This window comes from Apium graveolens, chromosome 2 (genome assembly GCF_009905375.1).
Source record: "Apium graveolens cultivar Ventura chromosome 2, ASM990537v1, whole genome shotgun sequence".
Taxonomy (NCBI): domain Eukaryota; kingdom Viridiplantae; phylum Streptophyta; class Magnoliopsida; order Apiales; family Apiaceae; genus Apium; species Apium graveolens.
Window position 1 is genome coordinate 105,335,292 of NC_133648.1, and position 18,685 is coordinate 105,353,976.

General features: G+C 35.2%; 1 protein-coding gene across 2 annotated transcripts; it reads left to right on the top strand.

Annotated features, from left to right (window-relative positions):
- Positions 1-11,128: 11,128 nt before the first annotated feature.
- LOC141707712 (zinc finger CCCH domain-containing protein 37-like) lies at positions 11,129-18,523 on the top strand. 2 transcript variants are annotated; one of them, XM_074511042.1, is made up of 13 exons: positions 11,129-11,369; positions 12,306-12,553; positions 13,748-13,807; positions 13,923-14,000; positions 14,093-14,155; positions 14,248-14,451; positions 15,418-15,455; positions 15,555-15,601; positions 15,704-15,822; positions 16,278-16,331; positions 16,411-16,548; positions 18,021-18,148; positions 18,232-18,523. In XM_074511042.1, the coding sequence occupies exons 1-12, from the start codon at positions 11,264-11,266 to the stop codon at positions 18,144-18,146; spliced, it is 1,281 nt and encodes a 426-aa protein (XP_074367143.1). In that variant the 5' UTR covers positions 11,129-11,263; the 3' UTR covers positions 18,147-18,148; positions 18,232-18,523. The 2 variants fall into 2 exon arrangements, with proteins under 2 accessions (XP_074367143.1, XP_074367142.1); XM_074511041.1 differs by having other exon boundaries at positions 11,130-11,369; positions 18,021-18,523.
- Positions 18,524-18,685: the final 162 nt, after the last annotated feature.

An 18,685-nucleotide genomic window follows, 5' to 3' on the forward strand; every position in this document is an offset into this window, starting at 1 on the left:
CGTCAAGGAAGGATTGGTCTTTAAAGCTCGATGAAGCTGTTTGGGCTTACAGAACAGCATACAAAACTCCACTTGGGATGTCACCGTTTCAGTTGGTGTACGGTAAGGGATGTCATCTACCTGCGGAGCTTGAGCATAAGGCCTACTGGGCATTGAAGAAATTGAACCTGGATTTAGATGCAGCTGGTAAGAAAAGAATGCTTCAGCTTAATGAACTTGATGAATTTTGACTGCAACCGTACGAGAATAATAAAATGTATAAGGAAAAGGTGAAGAGGTGGCACGATAGGAAGCTACATCCTAAGTTATTTGTGCCAGGGCAACAAGTTCTGTTATTCAACTCTCGGCTCCGACTTTTTCCTGGGAAGTTGAAATCAAGGTGGTCTGGACCTTTTATTATCAAAACTGTGTTTCCACATGGAGCAGTGGAAATTTTTGAGAATGATTCGGACCAAGCATTCAAGGTTAACGGTCAGCGGTTGAAGCACTACTATGGGGACATGGCAAACCGAGAGGTGGTTAGTGCCATTTTGTTGACTACTTGAGAAAGGTACGGAATGTCAAGCTAATGACGAAAAAGAAGCGTTGCGTGGGAGGCAACCCATGAATTGTTGTTACAGGAACCCTTAGAAGTTAATAACCTATCCAAAAACACAAAAAAATCAGAAAACAGGGGCTGGAAAAAAAAATTCCAGAGACCCTCTGCGCGCCCGCGCAGCTATGCTGAGCGGCCGCGCAGCTTGCTGCGCGCCCGCGCAGAAATGCTGAGCGACCGCGCAGGGGTCGAGTTCCAGAAAATTTTTTGCAGTTCAGAAAAAAAAAAAAAAAACAAAAACACAAAAAACCCATCACAGAACATAAACCCACGAATTCTTTTCCCATTACCCCATGATTTTATCCCTCAACCCCACTCCTAATCTAATTTAACCTACTCCACTCCCTATATATACATACACCTATCCTACATATCTCCCACAAACTTCCTACACTTAAACCCTCTCATAAACATCAAAAATCAGTTCTTACACACTTTTATTCACAAATCAATGGCACTCAAGAGAGCACGCACTATTGACAGCAGTAGCACAGTTCCTACTGCTGATTCATCAAGGGGTACTGCTGCAAGGCCTCGGTTAACTGACAGAGCTGCGGAGGAGGAGTACACTAGGCTATTGGGGAAGCCGATTCTGAAGGAGAGGGGGTTTTTACCATCAGGGAGGGATGGTGAGTTGTTGCCCATGATTGCAGAGAAGGGGTGGATAGCTTTTTGTGAGTCACCCGAAGCAGTACCGATGAGTGTTGTTCGCGAGTTCTATGCGAACGCGAAGGCTGAAAAGAATGGGTTTTCTGTAGTCCGTGGGCTGACGGTTGATTATCATCCTGCGGCGATTCGCCGTGTGATTGGACAGCGAGAGAGGAAGCCTGAGGAGGAGAACTGGAATAAAAAGACTGCTGAGGATTTTGACTTGGATTTGATTTGTGCGACTCTCTGTCGACCGGGCACAGTTTGGAACCGCAGTCCAGCCAATAATGAGTATCGTCACTTTCCGGCGATCGCCATGAACAGGTATGCCCGTGCATGGAATGTATTTATATGTGCTAATATTTTGCCTTCTTCACATGCACACGAGGTCACAGTTGAGAGAGCACAGCTGTTGTGGGGAATTCTGAATGAGGAATACTATGTGGACCTTGGTGAGTTTATCTACCAAGGAATTCTGAAGTTTTTGAGGGGAGCAAAGCATATGAACATCCCTTATGCATCCACGGTTACGAAGCTATGCCGAGCAGTAGGAGTGAACTGGCCGGCTCATGAGCAGTTGCAGTTGCCAGCAGCTCCGATAGATTCTGGCACTCTGAATGGGATGCAGGAGTGGACCGGTGGTGAGCCTGAGGAGCATGGGCTGGGTTATCTTCTTCCAGGAGGACGTCCAGCACGAGGTGCTACTATGGCTAGGCCAGGGCGTGGTGAGGCTGGTTCTTCGAGAGCTCAGGAGGGTGCTGGGATGGGTGATGCCCAGTATAGGAGGCTTTCACGGCGGATGGATGCCATGTATGAGACGCAGAGCAGGTTTGCTCAGGAGCTCACTCTTGCGTTAGGGACTGCTTTTCGAGGCCTTGGAGCTGATATTCAGTGGCCAGTTTTTGGTGAGGACTCTGCATACCCGCCGCCTGATACTCCACCCACTGAGGGTGATGATGATGATGACTCCGAGTAGGTATACCGTGTGTTCCTTTCTACTACCTTCACTGGGGACAGTGAAGATTTTAAGTTTGGGGGTGGTAGTTAAGGAATATTTTGTGTGTGTCATATAGTTGCATATTCATGATAGTTAGTTCATATAGTTGCATAATTTTTGCCATATAGTTTTTTTTATATAGCTTTATTTGTTTGTCATATCATATAGCTCATGCATATACCATGATCCCTTTTGCAATGATTTATCGACTGAATTGTGATATTGATGCGAGTGTAGTGATAGCATTAAAGTGATATTAAGTTGTGTAGGTTGATATGCATGCTAGAAGCACTTGTATTTTCACTAAGTCTTAGAGAATGCTTAAGGGCTAGATTGTTGTTATGATCTGATTATTTTCGAGGATAATCTATTTATTATGCTTAGAATTTGATAATAGGTTCTTAGTGGTAAAGGCATGAAAAAGAAAAAAAATGGAGTAAAAATGGAATTTGTTGCTAGTTGTGGCTAGGCGTCAAATGGCTAGTAGCCGGCTCGCATGTTATGCGAGTAGTCTAGGGTTGAGCAAGATGGAGCGAAACGCACTTGCTCAGAAAAAGAAAAAAAAAAATTTGCATAATTGATCAAGAGTGGGCTCTTTGGTATTCGAGTTATTAAGTTCTAAGGGGACTTTGTGCCTAGTGACCTAAGGCTTTTAGAGTCTGGGATCCGCTAACCTAACGCTCGTTACATGGATACCATTGTATAAGTCTTTTGTGGACCTCACTCATTGCACGGTCAAATAAGCATTTGAGTTGTAAATAAAAAGCACAATTTCGTAGTAAGCTCCAGAGTTCTTGTAGTGTTGTATATCACTTTGTGCCTAGAATTTTTATTCTTTGTATAATCGTAGGATTGCCTTGAAGATAGTCTAGTCATAGTAATTGGTCTAGTTCCGAAGCATATCTGTTAAGCATTTGCACACACCACATTTCTGGCTGTATGTCCGTTTGCATGAGTTTGTTGATCTTTAGTTGTCTAACTGCATTCGTTGAGATGTGACAATTTGGTTGGTTAATTGTAGTAAGGGGGATCGTTGCATTTTCATATAGATTGCATTCATGCATATTTTTATTTGTTTTGAGTCTGTGACGCTTGAGGACAAGCATCGATTTAAGTTTGGGGGTGTGATAAGTGGCATTTTATACCACTTAGAACGTCTTAAAATGGCTTAAATTGGTGTCTTGAAATCAAGTATTTTGTGTATTTGATGCGTTTTTCTAGTGTTTATGCATTTCAGGGTATTAGTTGTATTTCGGAGGAGGAATCATCAAGAATAAGCCTTGGCATGTGTTCACCATTGCGAGAGGAAAAGAACGGGCAGATTACGGCGAAGAAACGGAGCAAACCTGGATTTTTTCCAGTAGGGTCCTGCGCGCCCGCGCAGCAATGCTGAGCGGCCGCGCAGCAGCCTTGCGCGCCCGCGCAGAAATGCTGAGCGGCCGCGCAGGGTCGGGGAAAAGGATAAATTATTTTAGACTTCTACTTCTGTTTGGCTTCCAACTTCTATGTAATCTGAGTTTTATGGGACTATTATATAGGTAGATTTGAGACGTTTTCACAGAGATTGTTAAGGGGATTATGTTTTAGATTGTGTTTTACGCAAGAAGCGAAGGAGATAAGGAAGAAGACCGATTTAGCACACCGCAACGAAGAGGAAGCATATTTTCTTGTGATTCTTGTTTCGTTGTAACGTTGGATGCTAGTTTTCTTGCTTTGACTTATTTACTCTTGTGACGTACTCTGTTTTAATATAATTAGTTTAGTTATTATTTTCTTGTGTTGTTTATCATGATTTCATATGAACCCATGATGGCGATAAGTTCTATTATGGGCTAATCGTGATCATGGGGTTGCAACGGATTTATTATGGAATTCTTTAGTTAATTGTTTAATACTTTAGTGTGTGATGATTGCATGATATCTAGTATTGGTTGTGTGTATTCGTCTTATGTGCGTCGCGAACATATAAGATAGGGTGTTAATCTCTTGTGAAGCGACGGTGGATCTTGAGATTTAGAACTTGCCATGCTAGCATAGGTTCATGTACGTTGTGCATGATTAGTGGGTAACTCTAACAGTTTTATTTGCCCTATGTAATCAAAAAGGAATAACTTGAGCTTAAATCGTTGTGTTGTCAATTTCTGTAGACATATAGGAACTCAACATAATTGATGACTATTCAACTTCTATCTTAATTGTGGATGCTTGGTAGAATGGTATTAGTACAATGAAAGTTGGCTTTTATCAGTTTTGTGTTATTCGATTAATATCATCACTGTCACATGCTAAAGGTAATAACAATGGCTATAGAAGGAAGTAATAATGAAGTTGTGATCTCATGAGTGTTTTATTATTGATAAATTGAAGTGTTAGTTAAGTGGTTAATTAAGTAGTTAATTATAGTTAATATTTAATCAACAATTTTAAGTGTTATCTTAACATTGAGAAGTAGTCATACATTGGTGAGTGAGTTAAATTAGACAATAAATTAGTCTGAGTCTCTGAGGGAACGAACTAGAAAGTATTCTATATTACTTGCGAATGCGTATACTTACGTGAATATTAGTGCGTGATTTCGCCCTAACAATGATGCCCTCACTATCAGTTTTGTTTTTGAACACCCACTTTGTACCAACAACCGATCTGTTCTTTGGTCTTGGCACAAGAGTCCAGACTTTGTTCCTTTCAAATTCATTAAGCTCCTCTTGCATTGCTGTAACCCAGTCAACATCTTAAAGAGCTTCTTCCACCTTTTTTAGTTTTGTTTGAGATAAAAAAGAATGGTAGAGACATTCATTTTGAGTGACTTTTCTGGTCTTTACACCACTTTCAGGATTTCCAATGATTAAGTCAGGTGTGTGCGACTTAGACCATTTTCTTGCAGATAGGAGTTGACTTCTTGAAGCAGAACCTCTCCCTTGATCTATAAACTCTCTAATATTTCTTTGACTTCTACCACTATCATCTCCTGATGTTTTCCCTGAATCAGTATTTCCAGTGCTATCAGTATTTGAGGAATTAGAGTCTGATGAATTATTTACTGATGTTCCTCGAATTAAATCACTTGTAGAAGACTCTTCATTTGAATCATGTTGCTCCCCCTCAACATGTGCTTCAGTATTTGCAGAATTTCCACTAACATGTGGATCATCAGAGTTAAGAGTGACATCAAGATTTACTGTATCATGACATGTGGATCATCGGAATTTTCCCCTCAAAATGAAGTATATGATACTTCTTTCAAATCTCAATTCATCGTGGTCAGCTGTATTTTCTAGACCTGTGATTTTTTGTCCTCAAAAGATACATGTATAGATTCCATGACTCTCTTTGTTCTCAGATTATACACTCTGAAAGCTTTTGTTGACAATGAATAGCCAACAAAAGTGCCTTCATCAGCTTTTAGATCAAATTTAGTAAGCTGTTATGGATGAGTTTTGAGAACAAAACACTTGCAGCCAAAAATGTGAAAGTACTTCAAATTTGGCTTCTTTCCCTTTACCATCTCAAATGGTGTTTTCCATGCTTGTTGATCAATGTTGCATTTTGTGTGAAACAAGCAGTTTGCACAGCCTCAGCCTAGAAGTAGGTAGGAAATCTTGCTTCCTCTAGCATGGTTCTTGCAACTTCTATGAGAGTTCTATTCTTTCTTTCAACAACTCCATTTTGTTGTGGAGTTCCAGGGGCAGAAAATTCTTGTTTTATTTCCTTATATTTGTAGTACTCTTCCACAGTACTATTCTTGAATTCAGTTCCATTATCACTTCTAATGATCTTCACTTTGTATGTTGATCCTTTTTCCAGTTCTCTCACATGATGAAGAAGACTGGATGAAGATTCATCCCTTGTGTGCAAAAAATACACCCATGTGTATCTTGTATACTCATCAATAATTACAAGTGCATACCTCTTCTTGGCAATCGACATTACATTGACTGGACCAAAGAGATCAATATGAAGTAGATGATATGGTTCAAGAATAGAGGATTCAGTTTTACTCTTGAAAGATGTTTTCCTTTGATTGGCTTTCTAGCATGAGTCACATAAGTCATCAGGAGTAAATACTGCATCGGAAAATCCTCTTACAAGATTTTTCTTCACAAGTTCATTGATGTTGTTGAAATTGAGATGAGAAAGTCTTTTATGCCAGTTCCAGCTATCTTTCACAGATGCTCTACTAAGTAGACAAACTTCTGATCTATCAGTATTTGTGGATACCCTGGATTCATATAAATTATCATGTCTTACACTAGTTATTGCAATCTTGCCATCAGACTTACTGACAATTTCACAATATTCTTCATAAAAATTTACATGATAACCTCTATCACAGATCTGACTCACACTGATCAAATTTGGTTTGAGTCCTGTAACCAAAGTTACATTTTCGATGATGACATTCCCAATTTTGATTTTTCCATATCCCAAGATTTTTTCTAAGTTTCCATCTCCATAAGAAACACTTAGGCCAGTCTTCTCCTTAAACTCTGATAAGAAGGACTTATAACCAGTCATGTGTCCTGAGCATCCACTGTCCAGGACTATAGAATTTTTCTTGTTACCCTGCAATCAGTATTTAGATCAATTAGTATTTTAAGGACCCGGACTTACTTCGATCATTTGGCATTTTTAAGTTTATTAACATATACAGTAGAAGACTTGATATCAGAGTTTATGTTAACATTCTTACTATCTGTATTTACACTTGCAGAAACAGTTTTTTCTTTATTTAAAGAGGGTTTCAGTTCATAATAATTAAAATATAAATTGTGATACTCTTTACATGTATAAATAGAGTTTCACACACTACCACAATGAAAACAAGGATTTTGTGGTTTATATCTAACTGTTCTATTCCTAACCTCTGATTTAGGAGGAACAATATTTATCTCTTTATGCTTCCTGGAAGAATTAGCAAGATGATTAGTACTACCACAGTTCAAACATGTCTTTCTAGGTGCATTGGGAGCAGTTATATAAGTACCATCCTTATTAACAACTACTTTACCATTCCTGTTTTTCCTAGGCTTTTTCTCATAGTCTTTCATGTGTAATTCTTCATCTTTTGCTTAAGCCGTTTCTGAGTCATTAAATCAATATTTACTGATTTTGTGCGAAAATGTTCACACTTATCAGTATTTAAGCTTGATTTAGGTACTAAGGTTGAACTTACCTCAAAAACTGATTTAACAGCTACATCACTTGAGTTAAACTTAATAGGCTTCAGCTGAACTTTGTTTTTTTATCTTATTATTAGTATTTGTTGATTTAACCTTCTCAGTTTCTTTTCCATTTTTTTATCAGAATTAGATCTATTTGCATATCATAATCCTGATCCCCAACAGCCATTTCCTAAAATTTTCTGAGTTATTTTTTCTGAGTTAGTCCAAAACTTAATAACCTCTCTTTCTTTAGCTAACTCCTTTTCTAGATAAACATGCCTTTCTAACAGTTTTTCTTTAATATAAACAACATTATCTCTTTCTTTTTAAATTTCTAGCATGGAAAGTAACTCAATTTCTAGATGATCAAACCTTTTCTTTAACTCAAGATTTTCACTCTTGATTCTATTATTCTCTAAAGTTTGATCCATATAAGTAACATGCTGAGATTTAAGAAACAATCTTAATTCACAGATATCATCAATATCAAAAGCAAGTGTGGTTTGAGGTACCTTTAACCCAATAGTGTCAGCCTCAGTTTCAGCATTTGCCATGAAGGCATAGTTAACACCATCATCTGAATCTGATGAATCATCCCAATTTTTATTCTTTGTGATCAAGGCTTGTTTCTTCTCAGCCTTTGGTTTTCTGCAGTCAGCTGCAAAGTGTCCAATTCTATCACAATTATAGCACCTTTCCTTAGACTTGTCAGATTTTCTAGTATTTGATTCCTTCCAATCAGTATTTCTTCTGTCATTCCTCTTATCAGAGTTTGAGGAACTGGAACCCTTTCTGGAAAACTTTTTCCCTTTTTTGAAGGTCTTGGAGACCATCTTCTTGAAGTTTTTAACCAATAAAGCATCCATTTGTTCATTGTCTTCATTGTTGTCATGATCACTATTAGTATCTGATTCACTATCAATGTTTGAATCATGATCAGAGTTTGATGACTCAGTATCAGACTTTGCAATCATAACTTTTCCTTTGGAGTGACCTTTTCTCCTAGCTTTCTTCTTTGGCTTCTCTTCAATTTTAAGTGCAACTGGTCTAGACTTTGATCCTTTTCTCTTGCTTCTTTGCTCAATCTCTAGTTCACGAGTCTTCAACATGCCATAGATCTCATCTAGAGATATTTTATCAAGTTCATAATTATCCCTTATTGATATGACCTTAAAGTCTCACTTTTCAAGGACTGTAAGTAGAAACTTCAAGTTTGAGTCTTCTAAGTCATATTCCTTGTTGACAAGAGATAAGTCATTCAACATATTTTGAAATCTATCATAGATTTCAGTTAAGGACTCATTGTCTCTTGAGTCAAAGTGCTTATATTCTTGAGTAAGTACCGTTCTCCTATTTTTCTTGATAGCAGTAGTACCTTGACACTTTACTTCTAAAGCATCCAAATTTCCTTTGCTATTTTACATCCAATAACCCTATTGGACATAACACTATCAAGACTGTTATACAAGATATGTCTTACTTTTGCATCTTTCATGATTGATGATAGATCCTCTGCAGTATAGTTCTTCTTGGGTTTATCAACCATCTTTTCTTCTTCACCAACAACTGTTATTGCCAACTTCATTGGCCTATGAGGACCATCATAAATCCTGCTTAGATATTCAGGATCTGTAGCTTCCAAACACATGGTCATCTTAACCTTCCAAATTGGATAGTCATGTATATTTAGAATGGGAACCTTGATAGCCTCATACATACTCATGTTGTTTTTGATTAGTGATGTAGCTGGGGGTGGTGGTAGATTCTGTTGTACTTCTTTGTCTGCTATTGAAGATTGAATTTTCAGATCTTAAACTGTTTGTATATCAACAGCAAGTTCTGATACCAATTGTTAGGTCTGTAATACAATCGTAGAGAGGGGGGTGAATACAGTTTATGCAATCAATTCGATAAAACTCAACAAAATCAAAAGTTTTTATATTAATCAGATAAAAACTGTTACAAAAGTACTCTCTCAAAGGATGAACAATTATTCTTGAGAGCTGCTAGGTTATCTGAGAGATATATCAATTTGTAACACCTATAGTGTAAACTTAATATGTGCTTATATAGTGCACAATTACACAATCAATAAGGAATTCTATTCTAATACAATAAGGAAACCTAATACATATCCATGTATGTTTGTTTCTGTTAAGCAAATTTCTTCACCGTCTTGAATTCTGCAATCTTTTTTCTTCTTTAATATTTACTGATGTGACTAAATACTGAGCGTCAAATGTTGATCATCAAATACTAATAGACAAGTACTGATGACGTCATCTTCAGTAAATCCTAATATCAAATAATAATAAACTCTGATAGCTTATATACTGATATCATCAATTTCTTCTAACAAATGGCTAAATTTTTCTTTTTTAACTTGATAATAAGAATACCTGAATTTAAAAATTTTGGGGAAAAAATAGTTTAATATGATTTAGCACTAACTCACGTAAGAAAATACAGAATGAAATGATTTTTTCACAAAATAAATCAGATAGAAGGACTACATGAAAATGCTTATCACACCAACTCAAATGGTGATATACATTATTAGAATCAGGGGCGGATCCAAGATTTAAACTTCGGGGGATACTGACCATATTTTGTGAATACACCTTTATATTTTTCAATTTTTAGGGGCCACTTTTATATATTTTCAAAAATTTTAATGTTAAAAAAACATAAATTTTTAGTTTAGGGGGACACGTGTCCCCCCGTGCCCCATACTAGATGTTCCCCTGATTAGACTAAATATTTGATTCACTTTCCGTCACTTATTTCTTGTTCATAAATTTAAATTTACGTTATATTCAACTACTTCAAATAGAATGATTCTTAATATAAAATTAGATAATATTTTTTACCTTTTATCTATCTTTAATTTACATTTTACTCATTTTTTATTTATCATATTTGTCTAATTGGATAATTATTTTCGGACATGAAAAATGATAATAGTGACGATAAAACTGAGAAGGGGAAAGTGTAATTTATGTTTTTATTTTGAGAAAGTTTTTTTTACACAAGTTATCTATACTATTATATTAAATAGGAGACATTAAAAGTCTGGTTGTTGGTTGTTGGTCATTCTATTATATTTAAAATAGGACACTTAATATTATATTTAAAACGAGACACCTAAAATTACTCGCCTATCAATTCTATTATATTTACAATAGAACACTTATATTATGACACTTAATATTATATTTAAAATAGGACACTTAAAATTAATCGTTTATCAATTCTATTATATTTAAAATAGGACACTTATATTATATTTCTATCTATACTATTATATTAAATACTCATGCCGGCAACATATTAAAATTATATAAAAAATTAGTATTTTTTAAGAGGTATAATCAAAATTAGAATGATAATATATATGATAAAAATAACCGTGAATCGCACGGGTTATATACTAGTACATTTATTAAATATGTTTTACAAATACTCAGTTCGAAAATACGCATAAATTTTTTATAGTTAAAGATTACAAAAAGTTATATTAATTTCACATAATTTTTAAAAAGTGATATTTTTGTTATTTTTTCATCCGTGTATGGCTGCTCATAAATTTTAATTTTATTTTTAAAGCCAGCCCATCAAATATTTAAAAAAAGAAAATAAACAAATACATTGAAAAGAAAATGCTACAAAAAAACATATTCTTCTTTTTTGCTAAATAGAAACTAACATATTCGATAAACAGTTTTAGGGCTTTTGCAAGGTGTATAATATAAAATCAGTTGATCGGCTGTAATTGCTATAAAATAAAATACTAAATTACACAGAGCAGTGCCACTATCCGGCAACAATCTCACCGGCGGCGTTATAACGGATCCTTACTCAATGCTCTCTGGCGGTTACTCCTCTTCCGGCGACATCTGGAGTGCTCCTCCCGCCGTTAATTCATCCGCCGATCCTCTTTCTGCCTACAAACGTGCCTCTGCTCAAGGTACCTCTTACTCAATTTGATAATCTTTTATTTTGTCGTAATTTTTACATTGTAATTTTCGACTCGATTGATAAATTAATAAAATTCTCCGGTCCCAAGACTCGAGATTATATCAATGTATATATGTTTAACTGTATAGACCTCTTTATCTATCTTATATCTGTGTATGTATAAATTTAGTTACTCGAATATTGTGGTACATTTTAAGTTGAAATGCATTTTAAGTTTGTGGCCTTTAAGTTGTTTTTTTGTTGGTGTGGATAGTTTGGGGATTATTGAAAGATTTTGTGAAATTTTGATTTCGTGAAGTGTGATTTTAGAATGATATATAGGAACAGTTAGGTGATGACGTAGGTATATTTTACTGCAATTATTAAACTAGCTTATGTTTAATGTACAACTTAGCATTGTGTTGGGGTTGTGGATTATGCAAGTTGGTTGCATTTGGTCCGGTGATTTATGTTGGAGTCAGATTTGGGTAAGACCCAATATTCGATTTAAGCTAATGATTTGATACTGGTTGTTACTCACGTTTTTTGCCCCAACTTTCATGGTGATTTTGATTATGTTAAAAGGTTTAATATGGTTATACTTTGAGTTGTATTTATACTAGGGTTAGTCAAAGTAGTAGTAGTTTATATTCCGTCTACTACATTTGAACGCTTTATATTGTTATCTATTTTTGAAACAGATACGAAAGCAATTATCTTATTAGCATATAGATCGAGGAGAAAGCTTGCACTAAGCTTATTCTCAATTTTATTTTTGACTTGTATATTATGAGGGTTAGTATTTTATTGAATACACTTGCTGTACTACTTCACTCAGTACCTTTTTAGTTGTACACTCTATATGTCTGGTCAGATCAATATCAGAAATTAATAACATATATTTTTTCTGTGTTTTTTTGTTTGTGCACATCTATTGTATATTTAGCACTCTATCATCAGACTGTTCTGGGTGCTTATAATACAACTGGTGAAAGTGATGCCTGGTATACTGCTAGTTCTTTAGCCAAGCGCCCTAGATTCGACAATGCAATCAATTTGCCAATATATCCACAAAGGCCTGGGGAGAAGGATTGTGCCCATTATATGCAAACGAGAACCTGTAAGTTTGGCGATACCTGCATGTTTGACCATCCTCTTTGGGTTCCTGAGGGCGGAATCCCAGATTGGAAAGAGGTGACAGTTAATTGCCATATCGATTCTCTTCTTATTTCAGTATATATAAAAAATGATAATATCTTCTTACTAAATATATTTTCAATACCAACATTTCTTAGAGTATGTTTCGATTAATCTTCTTTTTTGGTGAAAGTGTCTTCTGCTATATCTTTATTACTGTAAATTTCATGTTATTCCAGTCAGCTGTATTATAACATATCATAGTAAAATTAAGTAGTAATTGATTTTGGCATGAACTGCATAACATTTTGAAAACATGAAAGATTACATGAAATTTTTAGTTCATGACTAAATTCTTGATTTGGTTTACTTATGTGTGAACTAGAAACTGGGAGTTATATATAATAGTGTAGGGAACCATGAAGATGGTTTATGCACATGCTATTGTTATTGTTGGGTAACTCCATGCATCAGTTCGGGTCTTTTCTGTTTCCTTTTGCTCAGGAAATGCATAATAAATTTAGTAGTTTGGTTACTTTTTTCCTGGTGAAATGCGAGCGTACCAGGATATGAGATCTGATGGACATTGGTTGAGTTTTTGGTAAAGTTTTATTAGCAGACGTGTAAGGGAATAGGAATGGTCGGGGTCCGACCTTTTTTTCTAGCCACATGCCTTAAATTTTTGCAGTCTGATGTGCATTGTGATATGTTGTTAGTTTTTCACTTCATATGCTTTTCAACTTGTCAAATATAATCTAGACGTTTTTGGTTGAATCACTACTACATCTATCTTTGTTGCCATTATGTTCTTTGATACGTATATTAGATTTATATATGGTCCAGAGTCATAATGCTAGAAATGTGTATATTTATAGTCATATTTTGTTTGTTTCGTTGTAGAAGTATGTAATGATGGTCTACATTCTATTCCTTTGAAATTATGACATTGAAATTAATTGGAAAAAAGGAAAGAGTTTGTTATATCCTGTTAGCCCTAGATGAAGACAGTATGAAAGTGGAGTTTTTGTAATCGTTATTGTTACTCTTCTTCTTGAAATGTACATTTAAAATTTTGTTCATATAGTGGCATCTTATATTATTTACCAGGACTCTGCATCGGCCTTAGCTAGTTGAAACCTGATACCCGCTAAATTTTATGCATGTTCTATTTGATACCTGATACCCCTTAAAGTTCTCTGCACATTCTATATTCGCAAAAAGTATTTTTTGATTATCTACTCTCATTTGCAGGTTCCCCTTAATGTTACAAGTGAAACCCTTCCTGAGAGACCTGGAGCCCCTGATTGTCCAGTAAGCTTATATTTGAATAGTTTATACTGTTTAAGAATTATTTTAATAGTTTTAAGATCACTATTTACGCATAATAATTTTTATTTGTTGAACTGAATATTTTGATGCATCGCAGTACTTTCTGAAGACTCAGAGATGTAAGTTTGGTCCGAGGTGCAAATTTAATCACCCGCAGGATAAAATAGCTTCTCTGGTACATATACCATACTTTTTCTGGTTAAATGGTTAATCGTCTGTTCTGTGTTTCAGTAATGACGAATTATCTTTGTTTGAATCTGATCCTAGGCTGCTCTAGGGAGTGGCGATGTCTCTGTCTTACCTGAGAGGCCATCCGAGCCCCCATGTGCAGTATGTTATTATCATGTTTAGAGTATGGTTTAGTCACTATTGTTTGTCCATTATCTTTTGATGTGCTGATTCTTGATTAAATGTCTGATAAGTTTTATACAAAGACTGGGACATGTAAATTTGGGGCGACCTGCAAATTTCATCATCCAAAAGATATTGTTATTCCATCAGCTGGACAAGATAATGGTAGTGGCTATGCTGGAGCAGCTAATAATGCTGCTGGAGATGTTGCAACCGCGAAGCCAGTTTTTTCCCCTGCCTTATTGCACAACTCCAAAGGTCTTCCTGTTAGACCGGTAATATATACGTTTATTTGAATTGATAATAATTTAGTTTTTATGTAAATATTCCAATTTATATTGCAAAGATGAGGAAAACCCACGTGCATGTGAAATTTAAAATAAAGGTACACTGCACAATCTGTCTATCCTTTGAAAAATTAGCCTCACATGTACAAGGAATCTCCTAAAAAGTAATAGCTTCTTTAACCAAATTTCACAAATCCAGAGAGTGAACAATAAATTTCAGCTGATCTCAGTATTCAAAAGAGGATCTAGCTTGAGAAAAGAAACTTGGAAGGTAACTTATTTGATAAAGTATTAGCTTTTGAACGCACATGCAATCTAGATCTTCACATTTATTATATCATACCTACTAAACCACTCGGAATACACAACCATTGTTTACACAACCTAGTCCGGGCACAATTGTTTTCCACAACTCATTTAAAAGACATCATTCTTTTAACAGAAAAGTCAAAGAGGTAGAAACTCAAGTAGAGGGTATAGCATCTGACGTGGGAGAGGGAAAGACTAATTGGGTAAAAATCTTTCTGAAATGATGACTTAATCGAAATGTAGAATTTGTACCAAATAAGCTACTATGTTACTCAGAACATGAAGTACCAGATATATAATTTGTACCAAATGTAGAATTTGTACCAAATTCACTGAGAGAGATATATTTAAAAACTAGAGCTTTGAAGGAATATACCCAAAAGATAGAGAAGTAGCAGTGTTTCACACACAGAGACGGTGATTGGATATTTGGTTGTTGACTTGTTGTCAATGTGGCCTGACTGTTGCACAAGGTTAATGGTAGAATGAGATATGGACAGTAATTTCTGTGATTTTATTATTTATGCTGTATCATACCCTTCCTTTCGCCTTGAGCAACAGTACAAGTTGCTTACATGACTTTTCACAATAAATTTTCTTTGCATGATAACATCTCTCATATCCTTTTTGTATTTCTTAATATAGGGTGAAACGGATTGCCCATTCTACCTGAAAACTGGCAGGTCAGTGTATCTCTGTTTGTAACAAGTAATTTCCTTGCGAACAAATTGATTCTATTAGACGAATGTATTGATTTGTCAAGTTTGAACTCTTCTTCTCAGTTGCAAGTATGGTGCTACTTGCCGCTATAACCATCCTGAAAGATATGGTATGTTTGTTTTAATTGTTTTATTTAGCGCACTGGAACTAGATATGTCCATATAATCATTATTTTTCTTGTTTTAGCATTAAATGTTAGTATTTTCTGCAGCAATCAATCCACCTGTTGCTCCTGCTTCTTTTGTAGCGCCTACCTCTCATTTTAGTATTGGTTTTAACCCATCAGCATCATATTTACAAACTGTTGACCCTAGGTTGACTCAGGCTACGGTAAGTGAATTATTTATGCTTATATTCAGTTTTTTAGTCCGTATCAAAGTATTCTAGTTAGAAATAATATATTATTTGGGCATGTCTGTATCACCCTTTTATTTGGCGTTGTCGATTACCTTAAATATTGTTCTACCTGTGAGGCAAATCAACTCGGTTTAAAGTGAAGTTTGATATTATTTTTTTTTGTTTATTTTTCCGAGAAAGTTTGACATTATTCTACTATTATGTACTCAACGAGTTTGACAGGTTCTGTGCACATTTATTGTTATTTGTAAATTTAACTATTTCTTCGAATAATAGTCCAGTGCTGAACATGTATTCTTGCTATTGCCCCTCGAATTCCTTTTACTTAGCTGCATACTTTAAAACGCTGACATGTTTTAATCTTTTGTATAAGTCAAGGAATATATACTGTTACTGCACTTTGACTATGTTTTGGTCTGTTCTTGTAGCTTGGAATGGGCTCTACAATCTATCCTCAGCGACCAGGACAGATTGCCTGCGATGTAAGTGACATTTTTATTTCACATATTAATCTGCTCTCTAATGACTATAACTTATGTGTTATGTCAAAATCTTTTGCAGTTTTATATGAAAAGTGGAGTGTGCATGTTTGGGGAAACATGTAAATATCATCATCCTATTGATCGATCAATGCATGCACAAGCTGAAGCCCAACAGCAAAATGTGAATCTGACCCTTGCAGGTTTACCCAGGAGAGAGGTATCTGTTTTATGTTTTTTTTAAATGTTGACATACTTGAGTAACCCGCTTTATTTTGATCTGAGATCCAAGTCAATTTTTGCATGGCAAAGAAAATTGTTGCTAGTTTGCAAGTTGGTTAGTATTTCTAGAATAATTATTAAAATCTTTTATTGCTTACGACATAAGTGGCAAATATCTTTCGGGTCTTCTTTTCTGAAGTTCATTCTTTTTGAAAACGTTACATGCACTGCACAAAAATGTAAAACCTGCTTCATTTGCATTAAATTGTACTAGTGTGTGGATAGGGATGCAAGGTGTCTTCGACAAAATGGTAAGTGATTAGTTGTAAGAATGATATTCAGTGTATGGATGCTGAGAGTTTGTTTTTGCAAATATGTAAAAATAACTTTATGATCAAGCATCTAGAAAATAACATGACTGGATGTATGAGAAAGGTGAGGAGAAAGGGAAAAAGAACCCCCTTAGGAATGAATTTTTTTTACTCGTATAAATGTTTTATTGAAGGTCAGTTCCTTGAAAGTTTCTTAAAAAACAGACACAGGCTTGACCACTATCTACTTTTAAATAGCAGTCCACAATCATTATAACTGATGCTCCTTGTGGTCAATATTTGCCTTTCGTACCAATATACTGCCATAATCAAATAAGGAAACAACTCCTTTGATGCTTTAATTGAGAATTCTAAGCTCAGAAGCCAGCTACTTTGATGCATTAGTTGGAAAGAAAATGAATTATCTATATTATACTATTATAAGCAGAACACCCTTTATTTGGTACAGTACAGTTATTTGGTACGATAGATAACAACCGTCAAATCTAAAGTTAGAAAGATGAGAACCGTTGGATGCAATAATAAAATATTATTATATTAATATTTAAACTGCTCTCATGGATTCAGGGTTCGAACCCCGTCAACAGCTTATTATATTTAAACTTTTATATTCTTTATTTTAACAATTTCAAACAATTTCTATAGGTTCAGGGTTCGGGTACTGTGAACAACATATTATATTATATTATTTATTTTCATTCAAGTCTCAAATTATTATAAAACATATATTTTTATAACTTATTATATTCTTCAATTTATTTTTCAAACTATTGAAAATTATATTATAAAATATATTATTAAAAATTATCGAATATAAAAAGCAATCCGTGCATCGCACGGGTTATAGGCTAGTTACAGAATCAAACAGTAAAAAGGACATGGACAAGTTTGGGTGGATTTAGTGCAGAAATTCAGCAGCCCAAGACAAGTGCTATGATGATTCAACTGTACAAAACCCCCAAAATAATACTCCCTTCTCGAACTTATTGAATTTTAGTTCATGGCTGTTTTGTATATTTGTAATGATATATGCTTTGGATATACATGATATGCCTGTTCTGTACATGTCTATGAATTAATGCTCTTTACATACATAATGTGAATGCTTTTGATTTTAATTTTGTGATCATATCCACAGGGTGCTATTAACTGCCCATATTACATGAAGACTGGTGCTTGCAAATATGGTGTTGCATGCAGGTTTGACCACCCACCTGCTGGTGAGGTGATGTCTACTAAAGCAGAAGGGACATCTACAGTCTGAGGGCAAGATGGCGAAACTTTCAACTTATGATTCTTTAGTAGGTTGTTGTAGTGATGTTAATGCTGACTCTATGTAGTTTCTACAGACGCAGCTCGCTTTCGGCATATATTTGGCACCTAGTCGAAATCTTTGTTAAATATGTGCATCTGGGAAAGTTGGTCTCTTCCTGATGCCCAATTTCTGGTGACCTGCCAGCATATAATTTCTTGTCTCTGTTATGTCAGGACTGCAGATTGTTTTGGGGGTAGATTCTTCAAATGTATTTTGTTTACTGTGTGAAACCTGAAGTTTTAATTGCAGGATTGCTTTACATAAAAACTTGTAATGTAAAATTCAGGAAAGAATGCATGAAATGCAATTGAGTTGAATCATCTTAATTCATTTTGCAAGGCACTCCGACGTCATGCATCTTGTTTCACTTGAGCTGCACATTTTACTCCTTGTTTCAATCATTTCTTTACACTTTTCTATTTGGGATGTCTCATTTAATTCTTTACATTTCAAATTTCAAAACTTATCAAAAACTAGTATTTTTGCCC

Coding starts and splice junctions, on each gene's coding strand:
- LOC141707712 (XM_074511042.1), top strand. CDS start 11,264: ATGCTCTCTGGCGGTTACTCCTCTTCCGGCGACATCTGGAGTGCTCCT. Junction 12,554..13,747: donor GAATCCCAGATTGGAAAGAG/GTGACAGTTAAT, acceptor TCTCATTTGCAG/GTTCCCCTTAATGTTACAAG. Junction 16,332..16,410: donor CAGGACAGATTGCCTGCGAT/GTAAGTGACATT, acceptor AATCTTTTGCAG/TTTTATATGAAAAGTGGAGT.